Source organism: Mastacembelus armatus, chromosome 12 (genome assembly GCF_900324485.2).
Source record: "Mastacembelus armatus chromosome 12, fMasArm1.2, whole genome shotgun sequence".
Classification (NCBI taxonomy): Eukaryota; Metazoa; Chordata; class Actinopteri; order Synbranchiformes; family Mastacembelidae; genus Mastacembelus; species Mastacembelus armatus.
In genome coordinates, this window is record NC_046644.1 from 9,094,768 (window position 1) to 9,113,429 (window position 18,662).

General features: G+C 39.0%; 1 protein-coding gene across 1 annotated transcript in view; it reads right to left on the bottom strand.

The window, feature by feature from the left end:
- LOC113124523 (poly [ADP-ribose] polymerase tankyrase-1-like) overlaps positions 1–18,662 on the bottom strand; it is a 69,833-nt gene that overhangs the window by 32,302 nt on the left and 18,869 nt on the right. Inside the window, exons 6-7 of the mRNA XM_026297477.1 lie at positions 11,416–11,452; positions 8,613–8,688 (exon numbers count right to left, since the gene is read on the bottom strand). Coding sequence (XP_026153262.1) covers positions 8,613–8,688; positions 11,416–11,452 — 113 coding nt within the window. The remainder of the gene's footprint in view (positions 1–8,612; positions 8,689–11,415; positions 11,453–18,662) is intronic.

An 18,662-nucleotide genomic window follows, 5' to 3' on the forward strand; every position in this document is an offset into this window, starting at 1 on the left:
TATTTAATGTCTGTTTGACCCATCTTACATCCTCCACCCATTCACCACTGCAGACTTTTCCTAGCGCTCCCTAACGCTTAAAAAATAAGATTATTGTACATATTGTGTACATATGCCACAGTCTGAAAGAATCACCTTGGGCTGTTTCAGCTCAGTTTGTATTATTTACAAGCTACATGTTCCAGGCATGTGCAGTATGCAATATATTATATAGAATATATAGTATACATATATATATATATATATATATAATATAGAAATGCCCACATTTGGCATGTGAGTGTTTGGTGCACATTCTAGCACCAAATACCAACAAAATTAATGATCTCCTTGCCAGTCTCAGCAGCTTTGTGCTTAGTGTTAATTAGCAAATGTTATGCTAATACACTAAACCAAAATGATTAAAATCCTATATAGATATATTGCATTTGTTTCATGTTTGCATCAATTCCTTTCAAAATGTAATTTACTGTGTTTTTTTGCAAATTCAGTTCAGTTAGATGTTCAGTTATGAGTTAGATGTATTTTGTTTGTAATGCCTGTGTCCTTCAGTGGTGTTTCTGTTTTTCTTTCCATAAAGTCCTCGGAGACTTGATGAAATATGCTGCCCTAAAGTGAAAACCTAGTGGACCATATTTCAAATAGATGCAATCGGCAGTTACAGAGCCAGAGTGAAGGTGAACAATAGCAATACAAAGAAAACCCTGCTTTGTTGTGTTTTAATCATCTAAAAGCTTTTCTGTGAGATGGAGGGGAGTGGAGGAGGGGAAGAAGGTGTAGGAAAAAAAATATGGGAGCAAAATGAAGATGAAGGGAGCAAGGAAGCGAGCAGAGATGCTGAGGGCATATTTAAGCCTTGATGGAAAATACAAATATATTTTTCTGACTTCCCTCAGTAGCATTTATCTCTTTTTTGATTTACCCCTTCCCCCTTCACAGAAACACTTCGCATTTGAATGGTAGCTGTAAACTCAAAGTAATGCAAACATTTATTAGGTTTTGCTTCATTCGTCATCTTCCACCAACCACTACTGTATCAAAACCAGCTAGAAAAACAAGTGTCAAAATCAATATCAAAAATATTTGCTACATTTTTAATACACCATTTAAAAACAGATGGGATGTGTAATCTACTGCTGTGTTAGTTCCTCCTTTGTTTCCATTTTTCTCTTAAACCTCTCTTACATCCTCTCCCGCTCGTCTCTCTACGTGCCTGTCAAGTTGTTCCCATGACAACGGTGACTGCTAGCTGTCAGCAGTTGCCATAGCAATGAGACATGATCTATGTCGGACGGTGAAAGCCACATTTGGATCGTTTTGTTTGGTGTTGTTAGCATGAACGTGTGTGTGTGTGTGTGTGTGTGTGTGTGTGTGTGTGTGTGTGTGAAGCTCTGATGTTATTCCTTAGCTTTGCCCTGCAGGTTCTGGACTCGATACACTCCCACTTAAACCATGAATCTGTGAATTCACCAGCTGCAACAGACAAAACTGCAAAAAAAGAACAGTCCTAACAAACAATTACACCTTAGGCTGTCTTGAAACAAAAAATATTCTCCTAGTAGGGTGAGAGAATTCAATTTAAATCCAAGACCAGTTGCACTTGGGTCCTTTAAAACTTGTCACAAGAGCAGAGATTACTGCACTTCTATCAAGAAAACTGATTCAACTGGATTTTTTTCCACAGTGGAAAAAGAGGGAACAAACCGTGGGTAAAAGAAGAGAAAACAAATAGTTGTCGCACCCAAATTGAATCTAAATATATGGCCTGTGTTGAAACTAGAGGTGCACAGCAATGTTTAGAGCATCAATCAGCAAATGAATGCAAATGAGGTCATAAACATCTTTACCTGTCACTGGTGCGGAGAGTCTTTATAATCAATCAGTGGGATGACAGAAATACAAAGTACATCTTGTGGCACTGACGCACACATTTGTCTGATTGCGATATTTCACATTGCTGACAATGGTAAGAATGTATATAATAATACTGAGCTTCATAAAAGATAAACAGTTACTGATGCATCTAAAATTCAGGATTAATTGCTCTGGTATTCAGGTCAGAGGGATGTTTCTGTCCTGTCTTTCATGCTACATGATATCTTCCCCTTGATGAACCGATCCATTCATTCTCTACTTCAGTCTTCAAATATAACCTTAAAACAAATTTCCAACTAGACATTGTTTCTCTAAGTATTTTAAAACATTACGTTCTTGATATTGTCTCAGTTTTAAGCAGGCTTGTTAAATGCAAAGTAAAACCATATATTAATCGACTAAAACAAAACTACTACTACAGTAAATCAGTAAAATTAGTAGACCATTAAAATGTTTGTAATTAAAATAATAGTGAAATATCCTTTTAACTTGTGCTCAACTCTTATAGCTGCCTTAGTACCCAGGTCATTCCTGCACATCAGCAGGTGGATGCTCGAACAAGATGAGTAGAGTGAGACGGCTGGATCAATAAACATATTGGAAAATCAGTGTGTTATTTCCAACTGATACACACAGATACACACACAAACACACACATACATTATAAACTGTTGACAGCTCAACTGAGCCACAGCTTGAAGATAAATAACCCACAGCTAGTCTTCACATCTTATGCTCGCCGTGTGTGCTCACACAGACAGACACACACTGATATCTCAGCCATCACCTGTCTATCTGCTCTGCTTCCCACCCATAAACACTGACATTTCTAAGGAACTTGGGGCTCCATGGAAAGTTTAAACCTCAGCAGCTCAAAAAGTAGAACTTCAGGAAAACACTTCAACAGTTATAAAAATACCCCACAAAAGAGGATGCTTGGGGTGGAGCAATAAGGTATAAGACCACAGCAGTACAGGCCACACAGCTGTGAAGGAGCCACTGACTGTGAAGCTTACAGGAAACAGCTGACAGTAACTAGCTGATACAATTTCATGGCTCTGACACTTCCCTGCACACAACTTTCTGCCACAAATGCTTCCTGCAGCAATACACAACACTGCCCCTGCACATAAATTGTTTGCACACAACTGCTGAATCTAAACATCGCATATATAAGGATACTGTGATGTCAATGTAGCAGACAACTACAGTACAAGGTTAATTTGGGACCCAAAACAAATCCATCACCCGTGACTAATAACCTCTTCACATAGGCTGTTTTTTTTAATTCTCTGGGTATGTATCAACCTATCCACAAGTATGAGAATAAGTGGAAATTTTCTTCAGACAACGTGGGCGTTATGGAAGTAACAGGTTAAATATATCAGTGACAAAGGTTTATTCAAACTTTTCCAGACCTTACTTGTCACCTGTCATTTGAACAGTTACATACCTGTCCCTCTCAGACAGGACATCAGGATACATTTATAAAACATGCAGAGTCTGCTGTGAAAAATCTGTCAACCAGTTACTTCACCTGGATCTGTAAATATGAGTGAATTTCTGCCAAGACAAGAGCCACAACGGCCTCGACTCTGATCTGATTACTTTTTTTTTTTGATGTATTAAATCCTACTTCTACCTTCATTACCTTTTACTATATTTTGTCAATTTCAGGTTTCCATATCACATCTAATTTTAGAAACTGACATACAAAGGTGGAGTATAATATAGCAGGGCTTCTACAAAAGCCTTTTTTTCTTGAAGTCAAACATCCACTATATTTTGCTCCTGAAAAGTTCACTTATGGAAATACATTTTTCAGCAGACAGGGATGATGAACACTGTCAGTCAGAGTGGTGCTCTCAGCAGTGTAAGGTCCTGTATAATCAACATTTAAGCAGGGCTTCAAGCCTTTTCTTTTTTCTCTTTTACTCTGTGAATTTTAGTCTTAGTCTTGCTCTTCCATTATCAGTTTCTCTCATGTTCATGCCAGCTAGGACACGAGTGGGTGCAATGATTCTCAACACAGATATAGACCCAAAAAAAAAAAAAAAAAAAAAATCACTATCTACATACACACACACACAAACAAATGCAAAAACACATTCACAACAGATGGGGCTCAACAGAGTCCAAAATATGAAATATATTCCTTTTTTAAAAAACTGCATAAACAAATAATAGAATTTCCAGCACAGCTACTGACAGTCAGTCTCAACAATGCATATTAGATGAGAAAATTAAATAATAAAATCAGGGGAATGAGAAATAAATGTGTAAAAAGTGTGGTGCATGTCTATGTGTTTGCAGTGGGTAGTCTGAAAGCACGGGTCTTCTACTGACAAAACAGTATCTGTAGGAGTGTGTGTGTGTGTGTGTGTGTGTGTGTGTGTGTGTGTGTGTGTGAGGGTGTGTGTGTGTGTGTGTGTGTGTGTGTGTGTGTGTGTGTGTGTATCCACCTCCATTGGGTGTATATACTGTATGTCTGTGTGGGAGTTTGGGGGGGGGGGGGGGGGCAGGTTTCAATAGTGGTAGCTTGATAACACTCTCGACTCAGCTGTGTTAATAATATCCCACTCCGATGGACTCTCAATCATTGGAGTGCATGTGCACACACATACAGAGTACTGTTATCTGTGCTATAGAGCTGCTTAATATTTTTCATTTAGATCAGTGAGGCTAGACAAAAGAATAGAAACACTTCTCTGTATAATGCAACACAGTTCAACAACAGCACATTCTACAGTACAGCTCCACATGATCTACAGCTGAATCAACACCTTTTAAACGATCTCCACACAAAAATGCAGTCTAAGTGTATGATTGTTGAATATCTCATTACAGAAGAAAATGGCATTAATATGCTGCTATAAAAGCCTCCACTCTACTTGCAAGATTTTGGAACTTGGCTAAAGGTGTTAGCTCCCATTCAGCCAAAAAAAGCATTACAGAAGTCAGCATCTGACATCTCACAGTCTTCAAATAGTCTGCAAACTGCTGCCAAAAGCACATTATTGTTTAAAATATTGCTGTATCATTCCCAAGAGTTTTTTTATTTCAAACCAAGGAAAAATGTTTAAGTTCAAAATTATATGGTGGCTGTTGTCCATATATTTCTGGCCAAAATCTCTCCCTCCATTTTGTTTGCTCCCCATTTCTTCTCTTCTGTATGTTGTGTACAAGCAGAGATTTTAATTTTACCAACAGGCATCTGCAATTCTGCAATTAACATTTACGCTCCAGATTTGTGAGAGTGTGTGAGCGTGGTTGAGGAGGAAGAGATGAAGAGCTGGTGCCACTTCTAATTAAAAATAGAAGAGCGAGGGGGACAGAGAGACAGAAAGGGAAGGAGGTGTCTCATGTCTAATTTTAAAATAAGCATCATTATTTTCAATCATTAGGATTCTGCCACGCTCCATTTTGCCCATGATTAACATTGGTGTGCTCATAATGATATTTCTGTATGTGTGTGTGTGTGTGTACATGATGCCTGTGAGATGCTTAATGTGCTGGATGACAGTCAGCTACATGTTTTTGGGGATATATATCAAACTTTTTGTTTTATAATTTTAAATAGATTAAAAAGACATCTGTTTGCAAACACACCTGAAATATAAAATCAAGTCTCTCTTTCCAAATCAGTGATTTAGACCATCTAATAGCATATCATTGGTGGGATTAAAAAGCTTTGTTCCCACAAAAAATTGTTTTGTTACTTTTAATGGTAACTATTGAATATAATTTTATTTTCTCATATTTTTTCTGACGAGTCTTTATGGAGAAGCAGTTAACAATAGTTTGAAAAGGTATTATTTATCTATTATCCCAATATAATGACCATAATTACAGAACAATTTCGGGAACATCTGTGCCTTTTAGCATGTACACAACCCACTAAAGATGCTGCTTGTGTCTGTGCTTTTACGCCTCTGTAGCAATAAAATGCATGCATCTATTCTCCGCACTGGAGTTTTGTTACTTACTTTTATACTTCCCAGCAGACTGATTTGCTATAGTTGCTTTTGTGAATACGTAGTCTGAAAGTTTTTATTATCCCTTCATTTCATCTAATATTTATAGTTATTAAGCAGAAGAACCTTAATTTCTGTTAGGAGTGGGAAGGTAAATCCCCATCACCCCATTAAATTACTCTAAAACCATAACTAAAATTGCTATGGTGCACGACTACATTTATTCTGAGAAATCAAAGGGCATTACACAAATATATTGTGCAGGTACGGTCATTTCAGAATATGTCTTTGCACAGTTTTTATATTTGGGGCACTGGTGGATTCTGATGCTTATGAAACCCTAAATTTTAATGTTTCTCAGTGATCTCTTGTGTTTGTCTCCTGCATCTCTACAGAATTTCAAATTACATGGTTTTCCCTTGGGGTATCACATCCCTGGCAGGCCACCTGCACAGATAATAGCCAGAGAATGTTCCCTCACAATTATGGGATGATGGTGATATGATGGATTCAAGCTGCAGCTGAGCATCATCAACATCTGAAGTACCCATAATTATAGGAAAGTACCTCCTCAAGGCTGTTATAGCATTTATATGACAGTAACTAGGAATACATAGTAAGTCTCCCTTTAAGGTTCCCTGCTTGTCCAAGCAGTTGTCATAGCAACCAATAAAATACAGTGGGCTCTGATTTAGCAGCCAATAATTAACAGCTATCACTTTTTTGAAAAATGTCTCTGATGGATCAGATCACTTAGATGAAACTATCTCTCCATGATGGTTTGTTTCTGCAAACTAACAGTTCTCTCTCATTACATCAGTGTCTGAAGAATGTCACTGGTTTGGGTTTTTAATTCTGCTGTTTCAATTTTGCTGAATGCTGTTTCGGAAGCTTTTCTACTCTGACAAGATCATTAACTCCCAGGAGATACCCACAGAACCTCGAGAGGAACCCCAAACCTGTTTGGTCAATTGTCACTGCAGAAGTTTCAGTCTTGCTCTGCTCAGAAGGAAAAACCAAGGTCACCAGCAGTTTTATTTCTGGCAGGTTGGAAAACAGTGATATGGAGGACTACTGGGACTACTTCAACTAAAGCTTGAAAATACCCAACTCGAGAGAAGTCTGTTTCTCCTTTCACTCATTCATCCAAGGGACTAATTAGTCACAAGTCAGATGAACTGCTCAACCTGAGGCTCATAACTGCCTGAGCACGCAGGAGGGAATGCTGTGGTCACATAACAACTTTTATTGAATGAACAAGATGTAATACAACACTTTACTCTATTGGCCAATGTACTTTTAGTGCTACCTGGCATTTCATTTAGTAATCCAAGCAATTGTTCAAGCCCTTAAGTCTTACTCTACACTCTGCAATCTAATAAGACACAAATTAATTTTCTAGTGCAACATTAGCCAACTGAAACTGATCTAACTTTACTATTATATATGCAAATACAACATACAGGTAATTACACTGAGGCTACACACACCGCAGGACATGTACAGAGATGACCAGCACAAGAAAACTCAGATCACGTAAATTTTACACATTCTGGTTTTCTAAACCTCTTTCAATATCTTCAGATTTGTGCTTCACAGCACCTCGAAATAAACTCTCACTTGGGTGGCTTTTGATTAATCGAGTTTTCTTGGGTTCACCCATGAATGTATCAGGATAAGTGTTGCAATCATTGCAGTCAAAGCTAATTAATTTTCTATTTCACTTAATGCCTCAAATGATGGTAGTACACAGGAAAAGATTAATTTTCTCAAGATTGCATATGGAAAAATCATTTATGCACCACATAATCTGCAGTTCCACGACTGCAGCCACTACACCAAAAATGCCTCACAGGGCACAGTTACACCTGCACCTATAAAACCAATAAGGATTTACCAATATTAATTAATAATATAACTAAAATCCTGAGGCAGAATTTGAGGACCTGTCTCATGTTACCTGAACACTGTCATACATTCTTTATAAAGTCAATTACATGTATTTTTTAGTGTTAAACGCTTAATATAAATTAACACTTTTGGTTTAGGTTTTCTGATTATAACTCAGTCAGAAATATATAATGTTACTCAGAAATACCTATACTTACTGGGTTGCTAAACAGAAGAAGAAGGTAATGCTTCTCTGCATTTATTTCAAAGAGAAAGCCACCCTCAATTCTCTGGGAAACATTACAATGAAGCAGCTGCAGAAACTGTGCAATTTGCATTGGAGGTACACAGCCAAACACACCTGCTTCCTAACAACTGGTATATCTGAAGAAATTATTACATGTGAATTACTGCATTAATACATTCATCCAAACCCATTTTTTGTACATTCATCAACTGAAAAAGCAGTTTATTTTCTCTGGTTTCAGGGACAGTTACCAGAGGAGAGGTCTGGCAGTGTTTTGCATGTTCCTTTGCACTGCTATTGTTTAGCATGAGTACTAATTTATTCACTAAAGAGTTTGTGTCTCTTATTCAATTAAAATGACTGACAGCCACAAAAGGCTGCTAATGCCTGCTGGAGGGTGCTTAGATTATTTGATAAAACGGAGACATACATCTGCCAAGGACATCATCTGTTTCACTTTCCAGGACAAAATGTATAAAAATAAAATCAAATAAAACCTTCAAGTATTAGTTGTATGCTTTTGTACCCCTAATGACTTTACTAAGGCCCAGTGACAGTAAACACAAAGTGTAAGCGATGAGCTTGTTACCCTGTATGTGTGGGGATACAGGGAATTTTCGACTTACCTTGCGACCATCACTTGCATGGCAGTTGACGTTGAGAGGAGTGAGCAAGGCCATTAGTTTCTCTTCATTTCCACTCCTGCCAATGTACACACATGAACACACACATTAGACAGAAAACATCCACCACCACAACCACCAAGCACTGTTCCTCAGCAGGAAAGTGTGTTTGTGTGTGTGTGCCTACATAAAGGGGAGGGTGCGAGGCAAGGGGAGTGAGATGATAAACTTGAGACTAGATTAAACCAAATTTTACCTCCAGAAAGAGACATACGTTAAATATTTGAAGGACAGAATGAAGGATGTGTATGTGTGTGTTCATGCATGTTTCCTGCATTATGTCCATAAGATACAAAGAGTATGTTAGAGAATAAGCCATAAGCCTAGCTACAAAGGAGTTAAGATTTTGATTATGTTGTTTTGTGTTTCCTGGTTCATGGGCTCACTGCCCTGGCATTGGATGACCACTGGAAAGTGTTGCCAAGGCAGCAGCCAATCCACCATCATCCTCATGACAGCCGTAAAGGAAGAGGCTGTCAGATGGAAAGAAAAGGATTATTCTTCTTTTCCTCCATGTTCCCCTCTATTCCCACTCTCCTTTTACATGTCCTTTTTTTGGGGGAGGGCGGGGTTAAACTTTTCATTCCTTCTTTTTGTTTCTACATCTTTCACTCTCTTTTAAATAAATAAATCACATCCTCTCTTTTATTCCTTTCTTCCTGTTTTTTATTCCACCACACCAACCACCATTATCTCCTGTTACTGACCCTCCCTCACTCTTCTCTCAAAAGAGCTGTTCACCTTTACCCTTCTCCATCCATAGCTTCTCTCTCTCCACCTTCACTTCCACCGATCAACATCTTCCTTTTATTTGTTCTATTTCAACTAACCACCTCCTGCTGTTAGCGCCAAAAAATTCAACCTTCATTTTGACGGAAAGTAACATCACGTGTGTGTGTGTGTGTGAGAGCTAGATGAATGGGCATCACAACTTAGCATCTAGTCAGCTCACGATAATATAAATTAAAAAAATCAGAACACAGCAAAAAAACTACAAATTTATATTATCAGATGAATATGAGATTGTCATCCTATCTTGATCTTGTTTAAATGAGGTATTTTAAAGGTGCAATCAGTAACAGTGACAGTTTTTGTGATTGCTCTAAAGGTACCAATATGTCTTGTCTGATCTCACACAGCTTAAAAATACCATCTGAAGAAAAATGAAAATGCATTTCTGACAATCTCTATAGCTGTGACTGGATCATAATACTCCTATATCTCCTTAACGTCTTCTGAATCAATCAATATGCATGTTCATGGTATTAATTCACCAAAATTAAACAATGTTCTCAATGTTTACATTTGGGTTGTTTAAAGCTGTAATTAATACTTTTATACCATCAACTGATCAAATATGAAAAAGGGCTGCAGTTGAGTGACGACTGTGAAGGGACAGATTTGCAGTGCTGGACTCCCTCATAATATTTTCTCTTATTATTACTAACAATTACTTCTTCTGTCAATGCACTGAGTCATTACATTACTCTCAGACAATTTAGAACTGTTTTACCAATTCTACCTATTTTCCTTCTACACTACCACAACTGCGATCTGGGCTACTAAAAAAAAAACAGGAAACAAAAATAGAGCAGAAACCACTTTTCCCATATGCCACGTGTAGGAGTTACCTGACCAAACACTAAATTAAAAAACAACAATATATTGTCCTGAAAAATGACATTGGTGGTAAGCAAGTCAGTGGCTCAGCTGTGAGAGGCTCACTCAGTTCACAGTTCATACTTAAGCAGCCTGCTGACCCCATAATACACTGGGGTTGTGCGTTGCTAAGCCAGCTGCTTCCTTGTGTTTGTGTGTGCGTGTGTGTAGGGGGGTTGTTGAGGCACTGAGCACTCAGCCTCCCACACACAGTCCCAAATGAAAGCTATGTCATTTCCACATGCAAAACATGGAAACATACACACAAACACACTGCCCACATGCACTGCCTGTAACCATAACATGCTTCCAAAACGCACATGTCCCAGGTTCACATGTATTGACCTATCTGGATGTTGGACACTTGTCTAGTGTGTTAGTGTGTTCGCGTGTGTGTGTGTGTGGGTTGTGATGGAGGAGAAAAAGCACAAATGATGAATGACAGTCTGACATGGAAGTAGAGTGGCAAAATAATCCCAGCAAATGATGGTATCCAAAACAATATAAAAAAAAGCAGGAAAAAGATTACAAGTAAAATTACTTGAAGAAAAAAACAAGGAAAGGAAAGGAAAGGTAAGGAGGAAAAAGAGAGGAAGCAATACAGAAGAGGAGAAATCGGAAGGAGGAAACAAGGGGAAAAGATAAGACAGGAAATAAAAAAATGAGATGAGCTAAGAAGAAGCAAACAAGAAAGCAGAGATGAGGGTGAGAAACAAGGACTAGAAACAAAACAGACATGGATCAACCAAGAAAGGAAGAGGAGGTAGGAAACAACACTGAAGAGGGAAGAAACAAGCAAACAGAAATATAAGAGAAAACAAGAGAAGGGAGAAAATGGTAAAAATAAGAGAAATTAGAAGAAACAATGGGAGAGGAGAGATGGAGGGGAAAGGAAACAAAAACAAGAGGAGCAGAAAAGAAAGTAAGCAAGGAATCAAGGGCTGGAGGAAGAACTTAACTGGTAAACACGGAAGAGGAAAAGCAACACAGGAAAACAAAATGCCAAGAGATTTCACAAAGTCGGAAAAGAACAAAACAAGGCAAGAAAAGAAAAAAACAAAACGAACACAAAGGGTCTGGTACTCACCTCGCTGCCTCCAGGAGCTCATCCTTCTTGTATTCACCTAGATGGTTACACAAGATCATGGTGTCAGACAACTGGCCACTACCACACACCAGCTACACAAACACACATCAAGCAGAAACAACAAGCACACACATGTAAAGACACACAGGAAGAGGGGAAGACACCATGTCTCTTTCTCTCTTCCCTTGCCCCCCCCATCCGTCTCTCTCTGCCATTCTCAGTGCGCACCCCTCTGGCTCCGGTTGCCGTGACGATGCGTTGCCGGCAGCGACCACAGCACGTTCATTGTTTGGCCGACGAGCGGCAGACTGACACGCGTGCTGCCTCTATCTGTCCGTGCATCCATCCATCCCTCTGTCCTTTACCATGTTTGTCTCTGGTCTCTCAGCCATTGCTCATATTGCTAAGCATCTTCCTTCGCCTTCCATCATCTCTGTCCCTGTCTCTCTGTCTCCCTGCTTTTCTTTTTCCTCTGGGCTCAGGAGGCACAGTTACCGTCAGAAAAAAAACACAACGGAAATAAACAAACCCCTCCCCCTGCCTCCCTTGCTCTCTCTCCCTCTCTTAGCCCAGCCCCCTGCTACTACAGTCACAACACACGCACCTTCCCATATGTGTCTTTCTGCCTAGGAAACAGGCGAGGGTGGAGAGACAGAAGCTCAGACATGGAATCTGTATCCTTGCTGCATTTATCTGTTTCACTAATCCATTTTTGTTTTTTGGCTTTCTTGCACAGATCATCCGTTAGGGTTGTGGCATTTGATGATCACATTGATGATGAAAAGGAGAAACACCAATTCTCAATTTCAAAATAAAATGTTGTGGTAAGCCAGTAGTCATTTCCTAGAACTGTTAGAGCTGAAATATAATTATAAGTATCCTAATCTGAGCTCTATTATGTCCTGGATATTTTTTGCATCATCACCTAAAAAGAATAGTTCAGCATTTTGGAAATGCTCATTTTCTTTCTTCACTCTCAAAGTGACTCAAAAAAGCAGATTTTAAAGAATCAGGGGTTTTCTAAACTAAACTGTCTGTATAAAATCACTGCAGAGTCACTGAAAGCAAAACTTGGATTAGCTTGGCTTCTAAATGTCACCAACTGCACACTATAGTTAATGGAATAGAAATTGTAAAAAACTAAAAGAAGTCATGTTTTGCTTAGTTGTTAATGTAGTTGTGTTGTTACTTTACCACTGCACTACATAAATGCAAGCTCTTTTGTTTTCCTCACAGGCCCCGTTTAGCCTGCTGTTAAACAAAAAGCTTTTATTGTGAAACAGGTATAGTTGCTACATAGACTTGATTGAACTTTTCTAGCTGTGCTATTCTTGAATCAAAAGGCATGTTCTGAGCTATTTAGTAGTTGGATCCGTTTTTACAGGGAGGAATAGGAAAAAAAACCCCACAGACAATGGAATGCAGGTGACAGGCTCTTAGTCCTTATGTCTCTAACACATCTAACATCTAAGTATAGATATAGTTGACACTATATATAAGTATAGATATAGACACATCTCTAACACAAGGGCAAGAAATAATATTTTGCAGTAAAACTGAATGACAAGGTCGGACCTAGTAAAAAAAAAAACACACTGCCTTTACAACTTCTGCTGAAAAGTGACTGGAGAGCTTATTCAAACATCAAACCAATATGGAAAATTGCCAGTACAATCATGCAAAAAAAGTTCATCTCTGAAAGGGGCTAGACAGCAAGACAGAAACATAACGAAATAAAACAATCGGAAGATAGAAAGGTAAATGTGATTCAGATAAATGGAAAGAGGATGAAGAGGAATGGGATGTGTGTACATGGAGCAGACAGAGGGGTGGGGTAGGGCGAGGAGCAAAGAAGAAAGGTTACAGAGAAGGGAAAAGGAGGAGGGAGGAACAAAGGATTTGTAGATGAAAGAAACAGGATGATTAGGGATCTGGAAACTGACATGCATGGATTTGACACAGTATAATTGGTGTTAGGGAGGCTAAGGCAGAAAAGCAAGAAGAAAAGGGAGATGGAGAGGAGCAGAAAGGCTGAGAGACATTAAAAATATAAATACAAAGAAGGATGAAGAAACTAAATTAGATGCTGTAGTGCTAAACAAATTCACTCGCTGAGACAGAATCATATTTCCATTACACACCTGCCAGACACACCTTGCAGTTAGTTGGATTATATTACCATTATTATCATGGTCATTACTATTGTCGCCATGGAAACATTTACTGGACAACAAACACAACTAGGGCTGATATTTTACGTTTTATACCGCTGCCTTTTTTTCCCCCCAATGGACGACAGTTCCCATAGTTTTACCACCACATACAAATACAAGACATTGAACTTTGATATTACTCTTCATATTGATCCAGTGTATGTTTCATACTAATGTGATATTATTTATCCCCACAGAGAAAATTTAAAAAGTTGAGAGAAAAATGCAAAACTATATAAAGTCTTACCAATCACTCCCACAGTTCATATTATCCAACTTTAAAATGTGCCATCACACTTTGAAGTTTATTGGTTTAAAATCGAGCTTTAAAGCTGTTAGCTCCAAGCTTTTTGATATGTGTTATAGCTACAGGGCAGTGAAGCTACCAATGATATTAACCTCTCTGGGCTCAAGAAGTTCTCTAAACAGCAGCAAAACATTTTAATTGCATCTGCTCTAGCAATTTTCACTCTTCAGATATACAGTATACATCAAAAATGTTCAGCTTGGTGTCCCCCCACTTGAAGCCTCGGAGAGATTTATGTTTTGAGTTATGACAGACAGAAAGGGAGTGACTCGGTCTCCTAATTCAATCCAAGTGCAACTGATATGTGAAAGCAATCATATTATCACGTTTAACCGTGTCTACAGCCATACACTGCATACAAATGGTGTGTAAATAAAGGGGAGGCAATATGAGAAATCCCTTTTTCATAGTTTGCTTCCAATATCATGCTTTGAGAGCTAAAGCAATTTAAACCAACTATGACTAAGCAATTTTAATTTGTCTTCAAAACACACGCACACACGCACGCACGCAGGCACGCACGCACACGCGCACACGCAGGGACATAACCATAACCAGGAAACAGAATTCGGTCCCTCTGCACCTGTCAAGTCAGACAAACCGTTCACGTCAACCTCTGACTTAACAGGGAGTTGGTGAATTTCTGTGAGGAGTGACAATAACACCATTTGGTGCAAGGAACTACAAACATGTCAACAGTTGGCAGAATGCCTGCAAATGCACCACCAGCAAAATAAAATCTACTAAACAAGCTCAATTACTAAGAGTTATTCACTTATTTTTCCCAGTCTAGCGGCACCTACTTATACCAACAACCTGTCAACCAGAAAAGGCAAGAAAGCCATCAAGCAGCGTTTTGCTGAGGAAACACTACCTATTTATTTTTTTGAATTATTTATCAATATTTATCATTTTCAGTGCCACCATATTTTCCAGCAAGGAAAACACACAAATTGCCTTAGGTTTTAAGCAACATGATGATCAAAATAAAAGTCAAATCAACCTTTTAAAACTGCATCTGTTTAATATTCTGTAATATTTTGGATGTTTTGATGGTTCTGATGTATTCATTTTGACAGGTAATGTCAAAACACTAAGACAACAGAGAAATCTGTTTCCTTCTGTAGTGGAAATAACTGAACTAACCTGTTTTAACATACTTTATCAATTTATTTTTGCAGCTTAACCTGCCTCAAAGCATTTTTTTGTTAAAGACCCACTTCACTCAAGTGTGGGTAAGTATACGGGGGGGTTCATGCTTCTTAAATTGTCTGTCCAATATTCATAGACTCTAAATCTTTCAGTGATGGAGAAAGATGCAAAAAAAAAAACATATCTGAAAGTTATTCCTTAATATTTTCAATAATAATAATAATAATAATAGGCCTACATTCTCTGAACCAGTCCACACTTCACTAGTTAGCCAGTCCCCACATCTATAAAATTTGAGAACTCCTGCTTTAATGCATAGTCAACATACGATGTGAAAACAGCATTTATATGTTAACACAAACCCTACTGACTGTGGTGAGCTTATTAAAAGGGCTATCAACTATAGTAAGAACAAGTGCATGTGTGGTGTCCACAGTCCTACTGACTCCAAAAAGAAGAGACAAGGACAGGTTAAAACCTGGGACAGTCTAGCGTCCTCCTGAATGATGATGATGATGATGATGATGTATATGTGAGTGAGAGATACGAAGAGAGATGCAAACAGGGATAGAAAGAAAGAGAAAAGGACACAGAGAGAGTGTGTGCATGTGTCTCTGTCACTCCCTTGACACAGTGCAGCAGACAACGATCACTGCTTGAATTCCAATAGATGTACTGTTTTGCTTGCAAGGGGTCTGTCTGTGCTGCACTGTTATCTGTGCACATGTATGTATACGCACATGCATTTGTATGACTAAAGGTCAATCAGTAAATGCACACTTTTATATATGCACATATATATATCTTGACAATGCAGCAAAGACCCTGCATATTGTGTGTGTGTGTGTGTGTGTGCGTGCACCAAGTACAGATGATGCTGACTGATGCTGAATGGACCGTGTGTCGCCTCAATGCCCAGCTGTCTGCGTGTGTGTGTTGGTTTGTGTTTAAATCAAATATCATTTATTGTAGAAGCAGTTTATCCTCTGTTATACAACAACTGGCTTTGAGTCAGGAGTTGAGTGATCCACTTATAACCTCGGCAAGGTCGCAAGTGCTGAGGTTGTAAGTGGATCTGTGTGCACTGAGACCAATCAAAGGGGGGAAAAAAAATAAAATAAATGGGAGGTGAACGGAAATTGGGCCCTTTACTGGCTGACTCGGCTTACTTCACACACTCACCACTTACACCTCATGATTAATTGCTTCACATAGGGCACCAAAGTGAACTGCCCTGAATTAATGTTGTTTCTGGGCACCTGCTCCACCCTGTTTCACTATGTTGTGGTTTGTAAACTTTGGAATCAGTGTATACCTCTGTAAACCAGAGAATGAATCATTTGCAATTTACTATGACACCATGTCAGTGTGTTTCTGTGTGTGACCTTGAGTGGGCACAGCCAAGTCACTTTATTAAAAAGGTTTTTCCAACCAGGTTTTAAACTGGGTTCATCTGAAGTTTCTTCATAATGTTTTGTTTGACATGTTTTCTCCTGTTTAGTAGGTTTGTCAACCCACCAAAATGTGTGTGCTATTATTACTGCAGGTTGCAACACTGAAGTTATCTAAGTTGACCTATAATAATAAAGGCATTTAAAACACAACAAAACAAAAATTCCATTTGTTTTTTTAAATGGTCATTTCAATGTGACTGTCATATCTGACGTTCTTTGATTGTAACAGCTTGGATGAGGCTAAATAACAATAAAAAAGAAAATGCTAATTTATGATGCTATCAGAAAACTAGTTAGCATGCCTTTAAAGCCATAACATGTAAGCTTGGACTCTCTTCATTATTTCTTTAACCAATACAAAGGACTGAACAGGGCCTGAGTGCCCACTTCTGCTCTCAGGAGCAAAACTATAAAAACAACAAAGTTAACTATGGACAAATGAATAGGTATACAGATAAAATCTTGACTAATTTGTCCTGACTGAGGCTTGTAAACAAGAGTCAAGCAAGAAGAGAAACAAAACAGACCACAGTCAGCTCATTACTATACATTCCTATTTAGATCCTATCTGATCCCTAACAGTCCCCCAAGCACGCAGGGCAGATCAGACTGGTTTACACAACCATGGCAGGTAAAGAAACTTATTACTGAAATGGTCAACAGATATTATAATCTTCTAGAGGACGCTCCTCAGTCTGAGTGTGACACTGGTAATTTCCTGAGGATAAAGAGCTTAAATTAATCAATCTGTATTCCTCAGTGATTTATAAACAATTACTTGCAAAAGTGTAAGGAATTTTAAAAACTGCTGCAGGAAACGAGGCTACAATCAAAAAGAATATTCTGTACAATCTTGCAGTGTTTGCATTTTGCAGTGACTCATTTGACATGCACACATTTCACACACAAGCATCGATCCATCCATTATCTATACCTATTTATGCCTTAACCAGGGTCACAGGGATCAGCTGGAGCCTATCCCAGCTCTCTTTGGGTGAAAGGCAGGGGTACCTGGACAGGTCACCAGTCCATCACAGGGCCACATAGAGACAAACAACCTCACACACTCACACTCACTCCTATGGACAATTTAGAGTCACCAATCAACCTGACATACATGTTTTTGGACTGTGGGAGGAAACCAGAGTACCTGGAGAAAACCCACACAAGCACAGGGAGAACATGCAAACTCCACACAGAAAGGCCCCTGATGGGTTACAAACCCAGAACCTTCTTCTGTGAGGCAACAGTGCTAACCACTAATCCACCGTGCCACATTCACCTTTTTTGTATAGTGAAGACTCACAAACCCAGAGAAACAAATTTGTCCATACGTACTTTTCGGTACTTATTGTTCGCCCACTTTTATTTTTTTAGTTCATTAACCAAATTTTATCAGTCAGCCGACTGTAATAGCTACTGACTCCACAATGTTGTGGAGCTGTGCAGTCATGTGAAAAATCAGGCAATTTCAGCTGCAGAAGAATGGCTGGAATGTGGCAGAGGGAACCTTGGAAGTGCATCTCATACACAGAAACACATACGAAATCAGAAAATAGAAAAAAAATGCTGGCTTTACTTCCTAGGTTATTCTGTATTCTTAGAAAAAAAAGCCCTGCTCTGTGTGTGTGTGTGTGTGTGTGTGCGCGTGTTTGAGGGGAAATAGCGTTTGGGCTCATTCATCACTGGGGACTAATCGAACAGCAGTCATCATGGTAATCAATGAGCATGTCACTGATAAGGGGAAGAAAGCTTCACACGGGGACCTTGCAGCCAGGGGAATTCACTTTCTATCTCTCACACACACTCACGCAATTACTCTCAAAGGTGTACACAGGTGCAAGATTGCCTTTGCTCCCACTGCATTAGCAGGATGAAACCTTCAGAGCAGCTACAGCAGTTCTTTGTCTTCATGATTAGGCTGTTAACATACACACCGATCACAGCTTTCCTCTCTTCCAGTTTCTTTGCTTTCGCTTGATGCTGCATTAATTCATCTCTCAGTTCGTCTGTCACCCAAGCCAGTAAGCATCCCCGGTTCTTTCTCGTCTCCCGTCCCTCATTCATCGACTTTCTTTCCATATCTCACCCCTGCCCCACCCTCCCCAAAACCTCTCATCA